Source organism: Camellia sinensis, chromosome 8, assembly GCF_055761805.1.
Source record: "Camellia sinensis isolate YWXY chromosome 8, ASM5576180v1, whole genome shotgun sequence".
Taxonomy (NCBI): Eukaryota; Viridiplantae; Streptophyta; class Magnoliopsida; order Ericales; family Theaceae; genus Camellia; species Camellia sinensis.
The window spans coordinates 177,156,553-177,178,655 of record NC_138968.1 but is presented as its reverse complement, the minus strand read 5'-3'; the positions used below and the strand labels follow the sequence as shown (position 1 = coordinate 177,178,655).

Sequence of the window (22,103 nt, the reverse complement as noted above, 5' to 3'; positions counted from 1 at the left end):
TTGACAACAAACTAGTTCTATTTTAGTAGTATTAACTCAAGAAATTAAAATTAAGAAACAGTGCCAACCATACAAACACAAAGCAAACCAACATGGAGTTCCAAAGTTGAACTCAAACAGCACAATTAAACAGCAAAGTAGAACATATTACAACAAACATAAAAAGAAAACTGAGATCGAAAAACCTGAAATACAATCAAGAGTTCTTCTTCCTACTGCAGCAGCCATTGGATTAGATTGCCCAAGATCTCTCTCCCTTTATTTTGCTTTCTTGGAAATTCTTGGTTTTTCAGAATGGAAAATGGATTAAGCCCTGAAAGAGAAGTTCAATGTAACAGTAGATTGAAGAAATTCCAGAGATGGGTATTGAAGAATTCACCTGGTAGAGAGAGAGAGAGAGAGAGAGAGAGAGAGAGAATTGGTTGGTTTTGAGCTCAATCAATGGCGAGAATCAGAGGAAGCAGAGGACGGCTTGTCGGAATAGCCATCGTGTTCCTCATCTTCACCCTGAATTCGTGCCGGAATGTGAAACCCTGAGAATCCGCCAACGGAGGCGAATCCAATGCCCTGCAATGAAGATGGATGGATGGGTAGAGACTGATAATAGTGGTTGTGGTGTTGATTATGATCTGCAGTGGCAATTGAAGAAGACGGGTCTATCCAAGCACGAATCGATTGGGTGTTACTGGACTGAAGGGGTCCCCTCTGAGAAAGAAACTGGTTGTTTTGGCCGAACAACGGCGGCGAGTTGAAGATAAATCCTCCTCCTCCGCCGCCAGTTCCGGCGTCTCCACCGCCATTCCACGCAACCATTCTCTGAAACCGGTTAATCTCGGCCGCCTGGTGGTGCTCTGACCAGGCGGAGGAAGGAGCATCGTAACCCAGTGCGGTGGTTCCAGAGAAAAGTGCTTGTTGTTCAGTCTGATGCTGCTGCTGAGACTGTTGGTGGTGGTGGAGAAGAATTGATGGGTCTTGAAAGGATTGAAGCGAGAGTCTCAGATCTTGGCTCTGATTACCGGTTCTCGATAGCAAATCAGGAGGAGCAGCAAAGTTCTGAAACTGCATAGCAGACGAATTGGGCTCTGCCGAAGCACCCATTGGGAAGAAAGACTTGATGGTGTCGGCAATGGCATCGGAGTCCATCGATGGCGGCAAGAAGCTCGAGTTGTTTTCGTTTTCATCGTTACCCATCTGCTGATCCTGAATCTCACATCTCGCAACAACAGTGTCTTCAGTACCCATCAAAGCATTTATCTCTCTCCTAGAAGAAGAAGAAGAAGACCCACCAAGTTGTTGTTGTTGTTGCTGCTGCCCCTGAGGCTCTTGATTTTGCCCAAAACTTGCATTTGTTGAAGTGGGTTTCCAAGCGGGAAGCTCAGCGAGTTCGTCAATGGCGTCTTTTGCTTTTTTGATGAGCCAATCGACCGCTTTGCTGGGTCGGTCGTAGCCGAGGCGGTCCTGAACGTCGTAGAACTGAATGGCGGTGTGGGCGGCGAGGCGAACACGGCGGTCTCGAGGCCCTTTGGCAGTGCAGACCTTGCTGTGCCTGTCTTTGCGGCCAATGGACCTAACAATGTGCCCTCCTTGAACCTCCACGATCTCGCCGCCGCCGTGTCTCAGACCCATTCTTGTTTGGTGGTGGTGATGAGTGTCTCCCATTTTTTCTCCCAATCTCGCATGTTCGATGCTTTGCTCCGTCGATGATGGCGGCGGCGGCGGCGGCGGTGCTGGGTGCTGGGTATCTGATTGGTGTTGATTTTGGGGAGATTGACGATAGAGATGAAGATGATTGTGAGAATCCAGACTCAGAGACTTGTGCTTTTGTTGTTCCAGATTCTGATTGAGATGAGAGTGATTACTTGTTGTCACTAGTCTCTGTTTCCTTTGCTTTCCACTCCATTGTTATTGGTTGTCGTTAATACTTGTTGTGGTGCTGATGATTCTGAATCTGCTGCCTCCACTGTGATGATACCTGAAGAAGAAACTGATGACTCTGCCTCTCCCAAGAGGCTATCCTATTCAATCCTCCTAATTCCATCCCCAAAATCTTGAAAACCAAAACTACAGATCCAAGAAAAGCTTATTTAGCCTAACCCATATCTATGCTTCTTTTTTTTTTTTTCTCTCTCTCTCTCTCTACTATCAGTTGCATCTAATCGGCCTCTCTCTGTACTAACAGACAGCTGGTAATAATAATAATAATATGGGGGAAATTTCTTGTAATTCTTTAACCAGAAAACCAGAATTCAACCAGGGTTCCAGTAAATTTTTTACAATTTTTTTGTGCGGTAAGAATTGTTTGGAATATTTTGAATAAGTGTATTTTTTAAATTTTTATGAAATATAAATTGAATGTGAAGTGATGTGATGTGATTTAAATAAAATAATAATTTTTTTATTTTTTTTTTAAAGAGATATGAAACCTAAACTAAATTTTTATAGTATGAAATCATATATTAATATTTTTCGAGAGAGAGGGGGGGGGGGTCTCGAAGCAACCGTGGAACTGTAAATAGGGAGATGCTAACACCTGTAAATAATTAAAAAAAAAAACTGTAAAAATAATGTGAATTATGTATTTAAATTTTATATTATTTAATATTTAACATTCTCTAATGATAGTTAACAAATATCTTATATACATAAAAAAAATCTCATAATTTTTTTCACATTGCATGCGACAAGTCAAATGTGAAAAGAACTTTGGTTTGAGAAATAATCAACTTGTATGATTTTGATTTTTTAAAAATTCTATTTTATTTTTTTTATTTTAATGTTTTTAATATTTTAATTAATTTTTTAATTTATAGACGCACTAAATATAAATACACTTAGAAAAATATAATATTTATAAAAAAAACTTTAAAAAATACATTAAATATTAAAAAATACAAAAATTCAATATATTTTTTGTATTTTTGTATATTTATTAATTTTTTAAAATATTTTTCATAAATATTTTACTATTTAGATACATCTAAATAAGGTGTATCTAAAAAAATAAAAAAAAATGCTTAAAATTTAAAAAATACTCACTAAAAATAAAAAAATACGAAAATAAAAAATTCAATTTTCAAAAAACTTAATTCAGAAAACTAAAACCAAACACTATACATAATATTTTTTAAATTAAAATTAAAATTTTATTTCATAGATTTAATATTACATTCATTATAGTACGGGTGTTCGTGGTTTGGTTGCGACCAGAAAACTTATAATCCACCATCCGTTCGCCGGATGAGCGGATTGAAAAAAATCAATCCGCATCCGTCCGTCGAATTGACTGATGCGAATTGACGGATGAATGCGAATCGGTTTAGCGATTTAAACTTTTACAAATTTTGACCATAATACAACAACTTGTCAATATTTTTTTTTGGATAACAATCCAACTTACCATAACTAAAAGATTATCAAGTAAATTGTCAGATATCAATAATCAATACGTATAAGAAGACCATATGCATTATCAAAACTATTTCATTACTTTTTTTTATTAAAAAAACTATTTAATTTGATTTTTTTTAAAAAAAATGACAAAATTAAACCTTAGGCTCTGTTTGGTAGAGCTTTCTAAATTTAATTTCACCTATTGGTTTGAGTGTGGTGTTTGGTATTCCACACCCACTTTTGCAAACCCGTCTACCCGGACATCTAGCCGATTAACCGAAACAGTGTTCGTTTCTCTCTTTCTTTTTTTTTCTTTTTTTTTTCCACCTGTTATTTTTATATTTTAAATAAAAAATATTTTTGAAATTTTTTTAATTTTTTTATGAGTTTTTAATAGAATTTTGGATTGTGTGTTTGGTAATGAATTACAAGTTTTTGAATTTAATATTATATGTCATATCAAAAAATTCAAACTCTTCTTAAAATTTATAACCAAACAAATTTTTCACACTCAAATCATAATTTCAAAACTCACAAACTCAAAATACAACTTTATTCTCAAATTATAATTCTAAAACTCTATCAAACGTTGCCTTATAATTTTCACACAAAAATACTAAATATCAACCTTTGCTGTCTGATAAAAGAATTACAGATTGAAAATAAATTAAAAACACAACATAATATCTAAACTCTTTTTCAATTGAAAACATAAATAGAATATCTAAATAAAATAAAAACACACTCACGGTTTGACGGTTCGGTTGCAACCAAAAGAATCTTAAATTTGTCATCCCTCCAAAACTAGGCGAATTGGAAAAAATTAACCCGTAATCGTCCTCTTGTTATTATGCATCTATTCAAAATGCGATGAATTGATTCGATTCGATCGATTTAAACAAATCAAAATATTCGTTGCACAACCTTATATTATAGGAACACAAATCCATCACGAGTTATTTTGAGAGAGAGAGAGAGAGAGAGACTTTATTTTGAAAACCCTTATATTATAGGAACACAAGTCCACCGCAAATTATATTTAGGGGTAGAGAGAGAACAAGAAATGTTTTGGTAGAGTTTTAGAATTATGATTTGAGAATATAATTGTATTTTGAGTTTGTAAGTTTTGGAATTATGATTTGAGTGTGAAAAATTTGTTTGGTTATGAGTTTTGAAAAGAGTTTTAAATTGAGTTTGAATTGAATAATGTGTCTTATAATATTTGATACAAAAACTTACAACTCATAACCAAATACATAACTCAAAATTTTATTCAAAACTCATAAAAAATTTAAAAAAAATTTCACAAATATATTTTTTTTTGTAATATAAAAATAACAGGTACAAAAAAAAAAAAAAAAAAACGAACACTGTTTCTGTCAACCGGCCAAACATCCGGTGGGACGATCGGTTAGCCCAAATTTTTCTATTTTGCAAAGAGTTTTTAAAAACAAATGTGAAATTAATTTTTAAAAATGTTAAACAAATATCACACTTAAAAATAAGTGTAAAATTATATTTTAAAAACTCCACCAAACGAACCTTTATTTTGGAATATAGCAGCTTTGATACCACTGGTAAAATTGTGGCATGGCAGTGTTGGGTCAGAAGGAAGATATAAGATTAGAGGTCTATTTTTATGATCTCATCACTGCCCTCTGATGCTGCTGTTCTTGTGACACCAAATCCCTCTACCTATGCATACACACAACACAACAAAACAACACAACACAACACAAATACCAATTCAAAGCCTCTTCCATTCCATTCAACCAGGGCTAAACATGGCTTCTTGCTTCAACCTTCATTCCATCTATTTGTTAGCATTATTGTCAATGAACGAATGAAAGCTCAATAGATTTGTTTTTTCGTTCGTTTCACATGTTTACCAAACAAATTTATCTGTAATAAACTTTTAAAAAGTCAAATACAAATAGTTTAACTCCTTTTATAGTCCAATATGTTTGATTGAATTTTTAAAATTTATTTACAATTTTTTTAAAAATATATATAATATAATTTGGTAAAAGTAAGCGTCAAAAAATTATTTTTGATTTTTTTAAAATTATTCTCTTCCAAAAAAATTAACAATAAAAGCATATAAAATTAATAAATGTTTAACTTCTTTATTTATTTATCAAACTATTTATTTTTTTATTTAAAACTTAACTAAAGATTTGGAGTGTGTTTGGTTTGTGTTTATAGAATAGTTTTTGAGATAAAAAATACAAAAATTTGTTTAGTTTGTCTTTTTTTTAGAAGTGGTTTTAGAAAATTATTTCGGGAGAGAGAGTTTTAAAAAAAGTGATTGATTTGATGTGTATGAGAGAGAAAGAGTGATTTTAGAAAATAGATAATCAAACAAAATTTTGAGATTTTTTTTAAAAAAAATTTATTAAATTTAATTACTTTTAAAAATTTATTTGTAAAATTTTTTTTTGAAAAACAAAACCAGTCCTTGGTGTTTTACCTCTCGGTTAGAAGTTAGAACCGTTTGGTTGTTGCAGGCTCAAAAAAAGTGTGAGAAGGATGCTTTGATAGGCAGAGAGATAGGTCCTTCAAATGGCCACTACCCCCGAGTTCGGATCCTCTCCTTGAGGAGGGTCCTTGAGTTCATGCGGGCAACGGCTCAGATCAGCCGTTGGTCATCCAACGGCTCTAATAAAAAAAAAAAAAAAAATTAAATTTTTAATGTTTTCGACTTCCCGCCCAAACGGTTGGGGACACACAGCTCTGTTCCCACCATTCCATTCCAGCACAGACCTTCTCCATTTCCACGCAGCCCCCTTCTCCTCACTCACCCCTACCCTCACCGGCGAACCCACGGCCAACGGCGACCCCCGACGACGACCCACTCCTCAGTGAGTTCTTCTTCTTATGCTCTCTCTCTCTGTCTGTGACCTTCTCCATTTCCACGCAGCCCCCTTCTCCTCACTCACCCCTACCCTCACCGGCGAACCCACGGCCAACGGCGACCCCCGACGGCGACCCACTCCTCAGTGAGTTCTTCTTCTTATGCTCTCTCTCTCTGTCTGTGTTTGCTGTGAAAATCCCAATATTGATATACTATCCTGCAGTAATAAGAATGAGTTGGGCCTTGGATGAAATTGGTGTCCATTGTGTTGAAATTTGGCTGTCAGTTGATGAATTTTATTGTTATCCATTTGTATTTATAGTTTTGTACTGTAATGGATTGTTGTCCAGTTGATTATAATTTAATTTAGCGTGAAATTGAGTCCTTTAATAAATTGTTTAACGTGATACTTCTGGCAGAGTTGAGTTTTTTGATAATAGTGTTAAATTTCCAATAGGAATTATCCACTGCTGCACAAACCAAACTTAATATGGTGAACTAAAATGATGGAACATTATTCAGTGTCAGAATGTCTGAAATGTTTCTGTTGGGGAAAATCTATGAACTTAACAGATTCCTGGAGGGCACTAATTTAACATGCAACTGATGATTTGGCTAACCCCATTTTTTTTTACTTGGCCTTTTTCGTGATTCCATATCACATACCGACCTTTAGCCTGAAAGATATATGACACTCATATTTCCATCCCATTAATCTAATGTCTTTACCTCGGTCATCTCTGGAAAACAAGATTTTATGAAAACTCTTTTGAGGTTGGGTTTGTGGATATTTTTATTGACTTTGAATAGGAAACTTATGGAACTATACTTGGGTCTGCTAGTTATGAATAACTAAAATGCTTGTGTTATTAACTGCAACCCAAAAATCTTATTAAGAAGCTCAACTATCATTAACTTAAGATTTTATTTATATGGGTTTTCAGTTGCATTTTGATATCGATATGGAACCTGAGAATGACTGTGATTGGAAGCCAAAATTGGGAATGATATTTGATTCTGAACAATGTGCGTATGAATTTTATAATACATATGGAGGAAGAATGGGTTTTAGCATAAGAAGAGATTATTGTAAGAAGGACAAGTTCACTAATCAACTTATTCATAGACTTTTGGTTTGCAACAAGGAGGGATTTCGAAAGGTTGACAAGCGAGACCCATTGTCAAAAAACTCTAGAGCTGAAACTAGGACTGGGTGTGAGGCTCGACTTTATATTAAATTACATGAGGGTAATGGAAAATATGTTGTGACTGATTTCAAAGAAAAACACAACCACGATCTTGTATCACCTGAGTGTGCCCACATGTTGCCATCACAAAGAAAGATCTCCACTACCCAAGCAATTCAATTAGATTTAGCGGCACAATCTGGTCTTCGTTTAGGCCAGTCTTTTGAACTCATGGGTAGGGAAGCTGGTGGAAGGCAATGTCTTGGTTTTACGAAGTTAGATTCTAAAAATTATTTGAGAACCAAAAGACAACAAAGTTTAGCATATGGGGAAGTAGGCAATGTGTTGCAATACTTTAAAGAAAAATCTTTGCAAAATCCTTCATTCTTCTATGCTGTTCAATTAGATAATGAGGAGCAAATAACGAATATGTTTTGGGCCGATGCACAAATGATCATGGATTATGCCCAATTTGGTGATGTTGTCACATTTGATACGACTTACAAGTTAAACAAAGAACATAGACCCTTCGCATCTTTTGTGGGATTCAACCATCACAGGGAAACAGTTATATTTGGTGCAGCATTGTTGTATGATGAGACCGCCGAATCATTTGTATGGTTGTTTGAAAACTTTCTACAGGCTATGTCAAGGAAGGCACCGAAAACTTTGTTCACCGATCAAGATGCTGCAATGGCTAAAGCCATACCCATCGTTATGCCTGACACAAGTCACCGATTGTGTACTTGGCATTTGATGCAAAATGCATTAAAACATGTTAACTGTTTGTTCCAAGATAAGGGGGTCAAGGGTGTACTAAATAAATTCTTCTTTCACATTGAAGATGCAAATCAATGGAAATTAGAGTGGGCGGAAATGCTTGATAAATATGATGCGCATGAAAACCATTGGTTGAAATTGACTTTTGCGGTGAAAGAAAAATAGGGATGGCCTTATGTTAGATCAACATGGGCTGCGGGAATGAGTACCACACAACTTAGTGAATCTTTTAATGCTTTTTTGAAAGATTACATTCGTTCGGATTTCAACTTAAATGAATTCTTCATGCATTTCGAAAGGGTACTTTATGAGAAGCGATACAAGGAGTTAGAAGCGGCCTATGCTTTGTGCCAAAGGTTACCAAAGGTGAAAGCAACAATAAAAATGTTAATTCAAATGGGTAACGTCTACACAAAAAAGATCTTTGAGGAATTTCAAAATGAGTACTTTCAATCCATTGAATCAGACATAGAAGCAATTGAATATGGCGAAGCTAGTACCATTTACACAGTTGTTGATGTTGGTAACAAACATGCAAGGAAAGTGAAGTTGGAGAGGGATGGCTCTTTGGGTTGTAATTGTACAAAGTTTGAAAGGGAAGGAATCTTGTGTTCTCACTCGTTGAAGGTCATTAGAGACGTATTGAAGATGAAAGAGGTTCCTCCACAATACATTCTGAAGAGGTGGACCAAACAAGCAAGAGCCGAAACTGTGCAGCACATTAACGAAAATGACATTCAAGTAGATGTGAAATTCCAACAAGCTTCGCGGTATAAGACATTGATGACTGCATTTAGAGCAGTAGCAAGTAGAGCTGCTGAAACTGAAGAAACATATGATTTTTGTATTGCACAGCTTGCTACATTAGGTGCAGATGTTGAAGGCAAGTTAAGTGCTCATTTTGGTGTTGGAAATGAAGCACGTAATGATGATGATACCCAAAGCTTTGAAGTGGAATGCGAAGATGTGAATCATGTTGTGCAACCAAAAGGATTGAAGAAAAAGGTGGCAACTAGTAAGGGCAAAAGGAGGGTCAAAGGTGGATTCGAAGCGGCGTTGGTAGCGAACTCCAAAAAAAAATCCCGTGCTAACAGCTTGGCTTCGTCACAATCTATTGCAAGTCCAACAGTTGCACCTTCTCCATTATCTGTTGGAGGAGATATCTATGTTCGTCAACATGTTCCTCCTCTTCAACCTCTTCCTCCCCTTCATCCTCTTCCTCCATCTTTGCCCATGGGTGGTAATTCTATTCCTCCGCCATTGATGTATCCCACATATCATGTAAGTCTTACTTTAACATTGTATTTTTTTTGTGGATATAATATGTGACTCAAACCATGATTGCGAAGCCTAATATATGACATTGTTGTAGGCGAACAATTTGCGGGACATGTATGTTGTGCCAAATTATTTGCCAAATTCAATGTCTCACCTGCATTCTAGTGGATCAACATTCCAGTCACTACTTCAAGGTTCATGTGGATATGACATTGGGTTTCGATATTCTCAAGAATCAACTACCCCAATGTGTAGTCAGGTTCGTCTTTGCTATCTTTTTAATTTTTATTATATTTATAGTTGTTGAAAATTCCGTCATACCATGTATTCACTTGTTGAGAAATTTGAACATTTTCCCTTTTAGGCTATGGACAAGCAGAAACAGAGGCAAACTGATGCTGAAATTGGGCTGAACAGTGAAGTCATAGCCTCTAAAATTGATGGTTATTCTGTCGCTGCTGGAAAGTGATGGTTATTCTGTTGCTGCTAGAAAGTCATACATTAGTCTTTTTAATGGATTGTATGTGTTAATGGGTTGAAGCAATGTAACATTTTTGATGGACCAATGTTTTAATTTAACTTGTTATGGATTGTATGTGTTAAACTGTTATGGTGTACATTTGATCTGTTTTTTTTTATGTGGTACGGACATGATTCTGTTTTCGTACATTTGATCCTTATTTGTGGACATGTTCTGTTTTTGGACATGATCTGTTTTTGTGAAGTGTGAAATGTGCTGTAATGGTTATGTGAAGTGTGAAGTGTGAAGTGTGCTGCTGATATGCATAGGTCTGGTTGTGCAATTATTTTGCTGGTATGCACAGGTCTTGTTCTACAATTATTCTGCTGGTATGCACAGGTATTATGGTTCTGCATGCTTCTGGTTCTGTGAAGTTTAAGGGAAAAAAAATGAACCATTGCAGAATTTTTGATCTGGTATGCAGTGGACGAGCAAAATTTTGGTTCTGCATGCTTCTGGTTCTGCTCTGGTGTTTTGATTACATAGAGAACTTGGTGACTTGTGAGTGAATGTTTAGGGAGATAGAGAGTGAGAAATGAGGAATAAGTGCAGATGTAAGTTCTGGTTGTATGTACCCTCTTCATCATTGAGCATCAGATTTCCAGAAAGCAAGTCATTGTGAGCAAACACCTGCACTTAAAATAATGACCATTGCAGAATTTTTGATCCATAACAGAGGCAAAACCAAATAATATAAGTGCAGGATTTTTTATCCATAACAGAGGAAAAACCAAGTCATTGGCTGTATGGTTCTAAATGCATGGTTCTGAATGGTTCTGAATGTATGGTTGATGTATGCTGGGTGTCTTTTTTTTGGTTGTTCTCTGGTTCCTCTGCTCTCAAAGGTTTTTGGGGCTGTTTAATCTGGTTTTGCATGCTTCTAGTTCTGCATGCTTCAGGGTTGGTGATGTACACCAGTTTTGCACAGCAATTATGCTGGTTCTGATCTGTACACCAGTTATGCTGGTTCTAATCTGTATTCATTGTTTCTGGTATGCTGGACACTTAGAGCACTAGAAGTGTGTGAGGTGTGAAGTGTGAAGGATGTACAGAAATGCTAGTATGGTGTGAAGTGTGTGAGGTGTAAAGTGTGAATCATGGTTTCATATGGTTCTTGTGAATTCATTCTGCTGGTATGGTGTACACCAGTTTTGCACACCAGCAACATGTACACCAACATAATATTTTCTGCTACTTCACAATTAGATCACTCAAAGGTATTAACACTGAAGAACTGTTGATAAATTACTAAAAGTGAACAATTATAATTTGGTTCATATGCAACAGAACATGTGAAATGTGCCTATGCAAAATAAACAGTAGCAGATTTCACAACCAACATACATGCAGAACCAGCCTACAAAAAACCATGTCACAGATTGTCCTGTAAATGAAAACATTCCCAAGTTCATAAAATCCAAGTCATTCCCAAGTTCATTAAATCCACTAGGACAATAAACCATTTAAAAACCATCTCAAATCATTCCCAACTTCCCAAATTCCATTCATAAAAACATCATAAAGTACAAACATCATAAATCCATAATAACATTAGTTAAATTTTTCGGATACTAACATTACATCATAAAGTAGATTACATCCATAAATCCATAATAACTTTAAATCCATAAATCCATAATAACATTACATCATAAAGTACAAAAGTAAAGCAAATACAATCAAATACACCATCGCCTTCAAAATATTTTCCACCATTCGAAGCCTTCGACCATAGTCGCCATGTTCATTTTCCACGTCATACAGCCTCCTCCTCAGCTCGTTAAAGTCTTCTACTGTAACACCATCAGAAGCTCTAGTGTTGGAACGGATTGTGGAAGTCACATCTTCGTCATCTTCAGCCACGAACTTGAAGTAATTGCAATTGGGATTTTCAGTCTACAATGCAACCAACAATTAGTTAGTCTATTAAAACAAATTAAATTGTGACTACTTACATATTTAATATTTCCAATACAATACTTACATATTTTGATGGGCAAACAAAGAACAAACGCCCTTTATTTCCATTCTCATTAGTTTTTACGATATGTATGGCAGCTGTTCTTCCACAATTGCACATTCTCGGTTTTAATCTTATGTTGCTGTTGTCATTAGAAGAAGAAGCCATTTCTAAATCTACATCGACAATACAACACAAACAGTCAGCCCTCGAGAAACCAATTTAGTTTTGAAACCAACATTGTAGTGGACTCATAAAAACCTATTCTATCTGTTATTCAGCATTCTAGTTCTACATACAAATTGATTAGGTCTCAAAGTGTTTAGTTGCACTGAATTCAGGAAAACAATGCTACTGCCCTTCTCATGATCTAATAAACATATAATTATGTGTTTTTTAAGATTCTTGTCTTTTATAACTAGATTTTTGTCTTTTAAGATTCTTACATGATCTAATAAACATATAATTATGTGTTTTTTTTTTGGTTTAATAATATAACAAAATGTATCACTTTACATTTAGTAAAGAAAATTGAAATCCAAACTAATAATATAACAAAATGTATCATAATCTTAGACTGATTCAACAAATAAATTGATAATTTCATAATTAATAATCTTATAAATATGCTTTGTTATGGTTTTGCCCTGACCTCCTTTTCTAGGGTCATACAGCCCAGGTTTCAATTTTAACTTTCATATGGAGTGAACCAAAATTTGTGACACAAACTTAACACTTTCTTGGGAGGCATTTGAATGGATACCTTTTAACCTTGGTAAGGCTGTGGTGCACTGTGCAGAGACACAAATATGAACCCAAAAAAAATAAAAACTACTTTCAATTGTTGCCAAACAAAATACGCTTGCAAGGATTGCCATCAATGGTGGTTGCTACTTTTGAAGACATGGGTGTGCATTAGGAGCAAGTGGGAACTTCAGTTTTTGAGTCAACCATTGAGCTTTCTAATGTAATCCTTACTACGTTGATGATTAAATTTAAATAAATAAATAAATTTGATTAAAAAAATTACATTAAGACATGGAGCAGAGTAATTATGTGTCTTATGCAATGCTTTGATTTTTCACATTTGTCTTATGCAGAGTAAATAAAAAAAACAATTTCACATTTGTTTTGATTTTTCATTAATTATGTGTCTTATGCAATGCTTTTCTGGTATTGGGCTCTTAGTTATTTGTCAAACTACATTTCTTATCAATCAATTGGTTAGTGGATTATTGGAGGTTATTGTCAATATATTTATCATTAAAAACAAATTTTGGCCCTTAATCAAAATGTGCTCTATGAGAGACTTGACAAAATCTTTATTCTAACCTTCTAGAGTGGAGTTGAGTGTATTGACTCTATATACTTTTAAAATCTAGATTCTAGTACTCTTTATTTGGAAATAATGAATTTATCATGTGCCTATTTTTTATTGTGAAATCATAATTCTAATACTCTTATTTGAGATTGTTAGTTCCACACATAATAAAAGAAAATATGGACATAAGGATTGTCAAAAATCCAGATTGCAGCTTGCAGCTCTCAACATGACTTGCACCTTGCAGATTGTTAGTTCAACATATTTGCAGATTGTTAGTTCAACATGACTTGCAGATTGCAGATTGTTAGTTCAACATATTCGTAGTGAAATATGTAGAAAATGTATATAAACAAATAGGTATACCATGATATGACAAATGATCTCAAATAGGTATATAAACAAATGTATATAAACAAATGATATGACATTGCTAATTTTTCTCACAATGTATTCGAAATCATGGTATATCATGGTATATAAATTAGTAAGACATATTAGCAATGCTGGGTTTGGAGTATATAAATCATGGTATACCTATTTCATGGTATATAAATCACATAGTATACAATGGAAGGTCTTACCATTGATATCATACAATACCATGGTATATAAAAATTAGCAATGTTTGGAGTATATAAATCATGGTATACCTATTTCTAATTTTTCTCACAATCTATTCGAAATCATGTATATTCTCACAATCTATTACTTAACAAAACATACAATGGAAGGTTGGCATTAAACCCAGTTGTGTGTTCTTGTTAGCCCACTCCAATCATGGTATACCTATTTCTGATTGTAAACAATATCAAGATTCATACAAGCTGTGAAAATCAAATCCTCATTCTAGACAGATTTAGGACATTAAAAGATCTGTGAAAATCAAACCAATGTGATGCATATGGACAGAGATGGAAAAAAAAGAAGAAGAAGAAGAAGAAGAAGAAGAGGAAACCAAATCAAAGCCCTAAATTTGAAATTCCAAATCTAAAAGCCCTAAATTTTTTCAGACGTTTCAAAATCCCAAATCAAAGCCCTAATTTTGAAATTCCAAATCTGAAAATCCCTAAATTTGTTCAGAAATTCGAACTCTAAAAGCCCTACATTTTTTCAGACTCCAACTTCTTAATTTCAGACGTTTGAAGACCAACCTGGTTCGTGATCTATGCTGAACTGATGGTGGTCGTCGCGGTGGAGTTCACGCAGCGTAGAGGCTGAAGCGGTGGAGCTGTGGTCGTCGTGGGGTCGCCGTTGGGACTGGTCGCCGGTTCGCCGGTGAGGGTAGGTTCGGTGGACGACCACGATCGACTGTAAGGCTCATTGAAACTGAGAGAGTGAGAGAGTGAGACAGTAAGGCTGTGTTGTTGTTTTGTTTGGGCGGGAAGTCGAAAACATTAAAAATTTAATTTTTTTTTTTTTTTTATTAGAGCCGTTGGATGACCAACGGCTGATCTGAGCCGTTGCCCGCATGAACTCAAGGACCCTCCTCAAGGAGAGGATCCGAACTCACTACCCCCCACCACCCCATTTTGAAAGTGACTCCTTCCAGCTTTTTGTGGTTTTCCTTTTAGCTTTCTCTCTCTTTCTTTTTTGCTTCGCTTGAATTACACAACATCATCCTTCCCTCAATTTTCCTCTCCAATTTATTTATTTTCAGAATTTCCATATCTATTTAGGCTTCGTTTGGGAAGCCATGGTTTGGACTTTTTTTGGCTATTTTAACCACAAAAAATAAAATAGGCTATTTTAGCTATAACAAATAAAACATCACATCCAATCCATAATCATTACATTCTTCTCTTACAAAAAAACTCAAAAAAGTTAAAAAATCAAAAAGTCCTTCCCAAACCAAGCTTTTAAGCCCAGGCTAAAATAACCAAAAAAATCAAAAAGCCAAAAAGTCAACCCACTTCCCAAACGGAGGCTTACACATTATATTAAATTACTAAAAAAAAAAAATCAATCATTCAAAAGTCAAAAGCACCTTTTCCGGTAACTTCCCAATAAATAGAATTTGCATCAAATAATTAGACATAGGTTCTCAATATAAAAATAAAAAATATTATAAACCGTTCAGATAAATTATACCAAAATAATTAATAAAATAGTCAATAAAAATAAAATAATTTAAAATAATTAATAAAACAAAATATCACATATAAATCATAATTATTCTATTTTTTCTCTCACAATCATGAAATTGATTACAAAAAAAAATATTATTATTTCAAACATAATTTTTTTAACTAAGCTAAAATAATTATAAAAAAAATTAAAATAATCAAATTTTCAAACGACGTCGAGATAAAATTCATTATAAATATGAATAATGCTATATATGTATATATAACCATTATTACAGTAGTCATTTTGAGAAGTCTAATTTTTCATTAATGACTCACTTGTAGTGTATCAGCTTTTCATGGTAAAATCTCTTTCATGTACTTATCCATCCTCATTTTATAATCGCATACAAAAAAAATAAAAATACAATCAATAATAATTCAAAAATAAAATATGTGGATTAAGGTTCTTTTAAATATATTTATACTATATTAAATTTAAATTTATATTACATATTTTAGTTTTTTCCTCATAAATGGTAAATAAAAATTGTACTAAACTATTTTCAATAGTGCATACCCCTCTCTCTTTATTTTTTGAGGGCAGCCCTCCCAATCCCTTTCTTTTAAGATTTTTGAGATTTGGCCGCTGCTTGGGGGTAGGAGAGGGGAACACTCGCTAATGGCCCCTTCTTCCCTCTCTCCTTTTTTGTTTTAATAAATCCTTTGAAACTTGTTATTCCAACTTTTCCTTGTAATGTTTTCTTCCCCTTTATGGTGGAATCTCTTCGAATCTCTCATCTCCCTTACCGCTCTGCCTTACTTAGCCTTGACTTACCGCTCTGCCTTACTTAGCCTTTCTCACTCTTCTTCCACCTCACTCCAACACCGCCACCATCACACCTCCACACCTGCCACTTTGCAGTCTCCATGGCTCAAATTTGCCACTTCTCGGTAGGATTGCAAATAAACTGACTTATTCATGCACAAACTCAGCTCAGCTCAACTCGTTAAGAGCTCAGTTCGGCTCAATTCATTTAGTAAACGAACCGAATTCGAACTCGAATATTAGACTCGTTTAGTAAACGAGCCGAGTTCGAACTCGAATAAACTCGTCTCGTCAAGCTCAGTTTCTTTATCTTTATTTAAATTATATAATAAATATATTATTTATACATTATTTATATATTAAATAATATTAATAATAGTTTTTATTTAAATGATTTTATTTAAATAATATTAAAAAAATCTTATTGAACTGAGCCGAGCCGAGTTCGAGTTTCATTAATATTAACGAGCTGAGTTGAATCGAGCTCGAACTCAGTTACTTATCGAGCTGAGCTCGAGCTCGAGCTGAGCTCGAGCTCGAGCTTAGGAAAGGTTCGACTTATTTGTAGTCTTACTTCTCGGCCTCCAGATCTACCTATTCTAGCCTTCGGCCGCTAGAAACGTCGCCACCATTTTACTACCTAAACTTGGGACAGAGGCTTTATTTTTATTTTTTCCTGTTTCTGTATTTTTGTTTTGTTAGTTGTTTGATTGTGTAACTCAGAGTTCATCGGTGGTCATTGTAAAGCTTGACCTTCCTGTGGTTATAACTTATGATTTATCTCAGACATGCTTTATTGACGATCTCTTATAATTGGCTCTACTCTGCAGTACGAGTATGAGCACGAGTTGTGTGTCTGAATATTTTTATAAAAAATTTTCCTTTGTGCTTGTAACGCCCTCATAATAACAACATTAAACCCAGATGCATGTTTGGCATAGAGAAATGGAATAAATGTTGAATCATTGGTGAAAATGGGACCTAAGGGTTGAAATGTCAATTATGGATAATGACCTAATTACATTGTTTGATTAATTGGGATAATTAATTGTGAGAAATGAGGAAATGAAATGTTGATTGAATATCCATTGTGCATTTATTTTCTATTTAGAGATAACTGCTTTGGGCTATCAGTGGAGGATAGTCGTGATTGTTGTAGACAATGCATGATGATTAGGCAAACGGAAACTAATCAATGGAATGTGTCATGGAATTTGACGGTTGATAGAATACATTAATTGTATGTATTGAGTGATTGTATATAGAATCAATGTGTTTGTATACGTTATGTGTAGAGGAGGAGATGGGGGATGTACTCCGCGGTTTAGGGGAAGATGGGGGATGTACCTCTAAACCGGATAGTGTTGGGAGAAGATAGGGGATGAACTCCGTAGATACAGCTCATATGCTTGTCTAGAGAAGTGAAGATAGAGCTCATATGCTTATCTTTGTGAAGTGTGGATATAGCTTATATGCTTATCTGTGAATGTGGATATTGTTGTTATACATATCTGTTGAGAATGTGGGTATAGCTTATATGCTTATCTGTGAATGTGGGATATAGTTTTTATACTTATCTGTTGAGATGATGATAGAGCTAACAGGCTTATCTGTTGAAAAAGGGAAAATGAAAAGTAACTTGGACTTATAAGTCGTATGACATAAATATGTGATTTATGTGAATGTATCAGTGTTGACCATCTATCAATTGCTAATCTTTTAGTCATTGTTCATCGTTAGTTTAGTGTATTTCTACTGGGCTGTGGCTCACCCTATATGGGAATATTATTTTCAGGTGCAGGTAGCACTACAACAAATTTGGGATTTAAAGACGAAACAAATTTGTCCCAAAATATATATATTTCGCCACCCAAACTAATTACGACGAAAATTTTTCGTCACCCGTTTTGTCGCCAAAGCCTCGTCGCTAAAGGGTCGTAGAGATGAAAAAACAATTTCGTCATTGAAAATAATAAATTTGTGACGAATTTTTTTGTCTCCAATACGCTCTGTTGGGAACATACTTGTAAGTAATTAGCGACAAAATATTTTGTCATTAAAGGAAGAAATTAGAGACAAAAGTATTTCGTCATAAATATAAGAAACAGAGACGAAATAATTTTGTCACACTTAATATAAACGAAGACGAAATTTTTTTGTCAAAGAAGCTACCAATAGAGATAAAAACAAATTCATCATTAAAAATGATAAATTTGTGACCAATTTTTTTGTCTCTAATACACTCTATTGGAAACATACTTGTAAGTAATTAGCGACAAAATATTTTGTCATGAAAGGAAGAAATTAGAGACAAAAATATTTTCTCATAAATATAAGAAATAGATACGAAATAATTTTGTCACGTTTAATATAAACGAAGACAAAAAAATTTGTCAAAGAAGCTACCAATAGAGACAAAAACAAATTCATCATTAAAAATGATAAATTTGTGACAATTTTTTTTGTCTCAAATACACTCTGTTAGGAACATACTTGTAAGTAATTAGCGACAAAATATTTTGTCATTAAAGGAGAAATTAGAGACACAATTATTTTGTCATAAATATAAGAAATGGAGACAATAATTTTGTCACGTTTAATATAAACGAAGACAAAAAAATTTTGTCAAAGAAGCTACCAATAGAGACAAAAAAAAAATTCATCATTAAAAACGATAAAATAATGTCAAAAAAAATTCATCACACATTGAGGATAATAGTGACAAAATGTGATAATATTTTTTGTCACGAAAAATGCATTTAGTGACGAAATAAAAAATTCATGACAAAATTAATCATCCACCTAAGCGAAATAAGAGACAAAAGAGCCTTCTTTAGGGATGGAAAATTTTGTCAATAATTTCATAATATTTTTTTCCATATTATATACCTATTTTATCAAAATCTAAATTTTAGTTCAACAAATATAACCCTATTCATGTTGAAACCTGTTGAATATAACAATTCTATCACAACTTAACCTAACCTGTTATCAACACATTTACGAATTAACAAAATGAAAATATCCATTCATCATCACAAATAATTTCATCCTAGTACAATAAAATAGTGAAATATCCACAAAATATCCAAAAGTTATAACTTGTTCAATTTTACCAAAAATCCAACAATAACTAGTGCAACTCCACAAAGTATGTGTATCCTTATCAAACAAAAATGAACATTCAAGCAAATTAGATCATTGTTACACGTCAAAAATGCCACCCCAATCCAATCTGCAAAAAAATAAATTAAAAGATTTAGTAATTAATTAATTATACAAAAGATTAAAAACATTAGTAACTCATCAATTTACAATTAGATCAATTATACAATATACCCCTCTAACAGACTTTTTTTTCGAGATTATGAGAACAAAAAATTAATTTTAAAGTTAATTCACAAATGGTGCATCCCATTAAGGTGCTGTAAGTTCATATAACAATGAGGAAAACAACAACTAAAATGTAGCTTCCAAATAAATAAATACCTGTATTTCCATCATAATAGAATCCAGAAGAAGCATCATAATAATAGCCAGATGCTTCATCCCAAAAAAGCCAGATTGTAATGAATAAGCATCCTTTGGACCTGCAACCTCTCCACCACTTGGTGTTAGAAATGTTTTAGTTGATTTTGATTCTCTGTAACATTATAAACAAAATGTTTTAGTTGGTTTTCATGGACTCTTTACCCTTTCAATACTCAACTAACAATTCCATGGTCCTAAACAAATTAATGAAGCTTTAATGGTTAGTATATGAAACAGGTTATATATCTAGACAGAATTACATAATCAAAATGTACTAACACTATTATAAGCCAAATGTTTGGGATAAATCATAATGAAAATGAAACCTTGTAGATGTTCTTCTCAGACAATCTGCAAAATAAAATAAAATTAGATCCATGCACCAATACTGCCACAAGCCTCTGCACGTTTAAACATATAATTCCCACAAAACAATTTGTAGATTGCAGATATGAATTAGAAGGCATTACTCACAATCCCTTTTTAGATAATTTAGCTACTGTGAATGGTGGTGTAAAAAAGACACATTGTTAGAGTTAAAGGCCAATTCATTGCTTCAATAGAATTTATAATATAAAGTTAACCTTTGTAGGCTTGTGACCATTGTCAACAAGCTCCCAACGCTCTTTATCTAAATGGAGCACTTCCACATCTCCATTATCATACAGTACCTTTAACACAAAATTGATCAGAGAAAATTATGTCAAAGAACCATATGAGATTACAATTATAACATTATTGATAAATAAATAAATAAAATGTGTATCTCCAAAACATGACTAACACAAGTATTAGAATAAAAAAATAGAACATGGAACGGTGCACTTACCACATATTTCTTATGTTCAGAGTCATAAGACTTCACTACTCCATAAAACCTGCTGATTTTAACAAGACACCATCAAGACACAATTCTTGCAGCAGCATGTATACACACAAGGATTTTGGAGTGCAAACCACGTGTACAAAAAGTACACACTACTAAGGTAATCAAGGATTGTCATTCCCTAGATCAAGATTATGTGGTATGCTTTTGAATAATTTATTAGCACATGGATATATATACACGCTAACAAGGCAATTTTCAAAAGCCATAAAACCGGCAGAGCCACAACAATATATACATATATATATTTACATTTGGAAATTATAAATATAAATTTTGATTTGATTCTCCCATTTTTTCTTTGTATGTCATGTTCGACAAATAGAAAATATAAATAAAGTAAAAAAAGATGATGAATGGGTTTGAGACTTGCATCCACATGTAATCCATCTCCAGACAGCCCACAAATTGATTTGGCTTATGAAAATTGGCAGCGTCAAAGCAATCAAAAGATGGTAGCTAAAGAGCAAACATGAGATCAATATATATAATTTTTTAATCATCATGACAACCCAAGCAACATCCGCCAAAGGCCACAAGACTGGGAGGTCAATGCAAGCAAGGGCCAAAGAGAATATGCCAGAAGCCCTTCTCCACTAGCCAGAGGTCATTGGCCCTGGGGTACACACCGCTGGGCAGAAGTCATCTTCACCAGTCACCCACGTTGGGATGTGCCAGTGTGACTGACAACTGGGTACAAGTCATCTTGGCCCATCACTAATATTGGGATGTGCGAGTGTAGTGTCAAATTTTCTTTCCATTCTGAATGTATCAATCTTTTTATTTTTATTTTTACCACTTTGACCGTTCATTAAATGGCTTCCAAAATTAGAGTTTGGCCCCTGCCATTTTTGGTCTGTGTGAGTCTGATTCTCATATAGGGATGTCCTCACCAAGTCAACAACATGTCAGGTTAAACTAAATTAACAGATGTTGGGGCATGTCTCCAGTGTTTGACACCTATCCGTGTCCAAAAATGTGTATATGTCACATATAGGGAAGTGTCCTTGCTTCCTTGCAGGAAAGACACAATTAGGAATGGAACAAAACTTATGAGTAGCTATTGATTAAGTCATAAACAAGGTCAACTATTTGAGATGACTCAATCAAAGGATTAAGAAAAGTTTTAATGTATGCCAGAGAATCCAATATGGATGGCATAGAAAACAGAGTGACAAACTGATCAAAAGTCGCAGACTCCTAGTAGTAGCAGACCACCCATGGCCCTAAACAGAGGAGTAGAATGGGAAACTTTCATGAAACTGAACTAAAGAAGAATTTGGTAAGGGTCACTGTGTTCATGGGTACAAGAAAATAAAATTCATTTTCACAATCCAAGTGAAGAACAAAACTAAGCCATGGCCAACCTTGTAGACACTGGTGTTATTGAAAATATTTTTTCAAGTGTTGAACCTATGAGTGAAAGGATATGACTCATCTCAATCTAACTACTTTTACCTGGAAAGGAAATTATCCAGAGCTTAATTTTAAACAGAAGATG

At 34.2% G+C, this 22,103-nt stretch overlaps 2 protein-coding genes, 1 long non-coding RNA gene and 1 pseudogene across 3 annotated transcripts; 2 read left to right on the top strand and 2 right to left on the bottom strand.

Annotated features, from left to right (window-relative positions):
* On the bottom strand, positions 1 to 2,302 carry LOC114279252 (transcription factor TCP4). The gene has a single exon (XM_082884187.1). The coding sequence runs from the start codon at positions 1,657 to 1,659 to the stop codon at positions 439 to 441; it is 1,221 nt and encodes a 406-aa protein (XP_082740313.1). The 5' UTR covers positions 1,660 to 2,302; the 3' UTR covers positions 1 to 438.
* Positions 2,303 to 7,206: 4,904 nt separating this feature from the next.
* LOC114267635 (protein FAR1-RELATED SEQUENCE 5 pseudogene) lies at positions 7,207 to 8,376 on the top strand (annotated as a pseudogene).
* Positions 8,377 to 8,387: 11 nt separating this feature from the next.
* Positions 8,388 to 10,169, top strand: LOC145797336 (uncharacterized). The gene is made up of 3 exons (XM_082884186.1): positions 8,388 to 9,492; positions 9,584 to 9,748; positions 9,854 to 10,169. The coding sequence occupies exons 1-3, from the start codon at positions 8,413 to 8,415 to the stop codon at positions 9,956 to 9,958; spliced, it is 1,350 nt and encodes a 449-aa protein (XP_082740312.1). The 5' UTR covers positions 8,388 to 8,412; the 3' UTR covers positions 9,959 to 10,169.
* Positions 10,170 to 11,489: 1,320 nt separating this feature from the next.
* On the bottom strand, positions 11,490 to 14,676 carry LOC114259109 (uncharacterized). The gene is made up of 3 exons (XR_014337269.1): positions 14,445 to 14,676; positions 11,994 to 12,145; positions 11,490 to 11,905 (listed from the first exon to the last, which is right to left on the bottom strand). It is a non-coding gene; the product is annotated as an uncharacterized LOC114259109 (long non-coding RNA).
* Between the last annotated feature and the right edge of the window lie 7,427 nt (positions 14,677 to 22,103).

Excerpts from the sequence above, each read along its gene's own strand:
- LOC114279252 (XM_082884187.1), bottom strand. The coding sequence starts at position 1,659 with ATGGGAGACACTCATCACCACCACCAAACAAGAATGGGTCTGAGACAC.
- LOC145797336 (XM_082884186.1), top strand. The coding sequence starts at position 8,413 with ATGAGTACCACACAACTTAGTGAATCTTTTAATGCTTTTTTGAAAGAT. Across the intron at positions 9,493-9,583 it reads TGATGTATCCCACATATCAT|GCGAACAATTTGCGGGACAT; the intron begins GTAAGTCTTACT and ends ACATTGTTGTAG. Across the intron at positions 9,749-9,853 it reads CTACCCCAATGTGTAGTCAG|GCTATGGACAAGCAGAAACA; the intron begins GTTCGTCTTTGC and ends TTTCCCTTTTAG.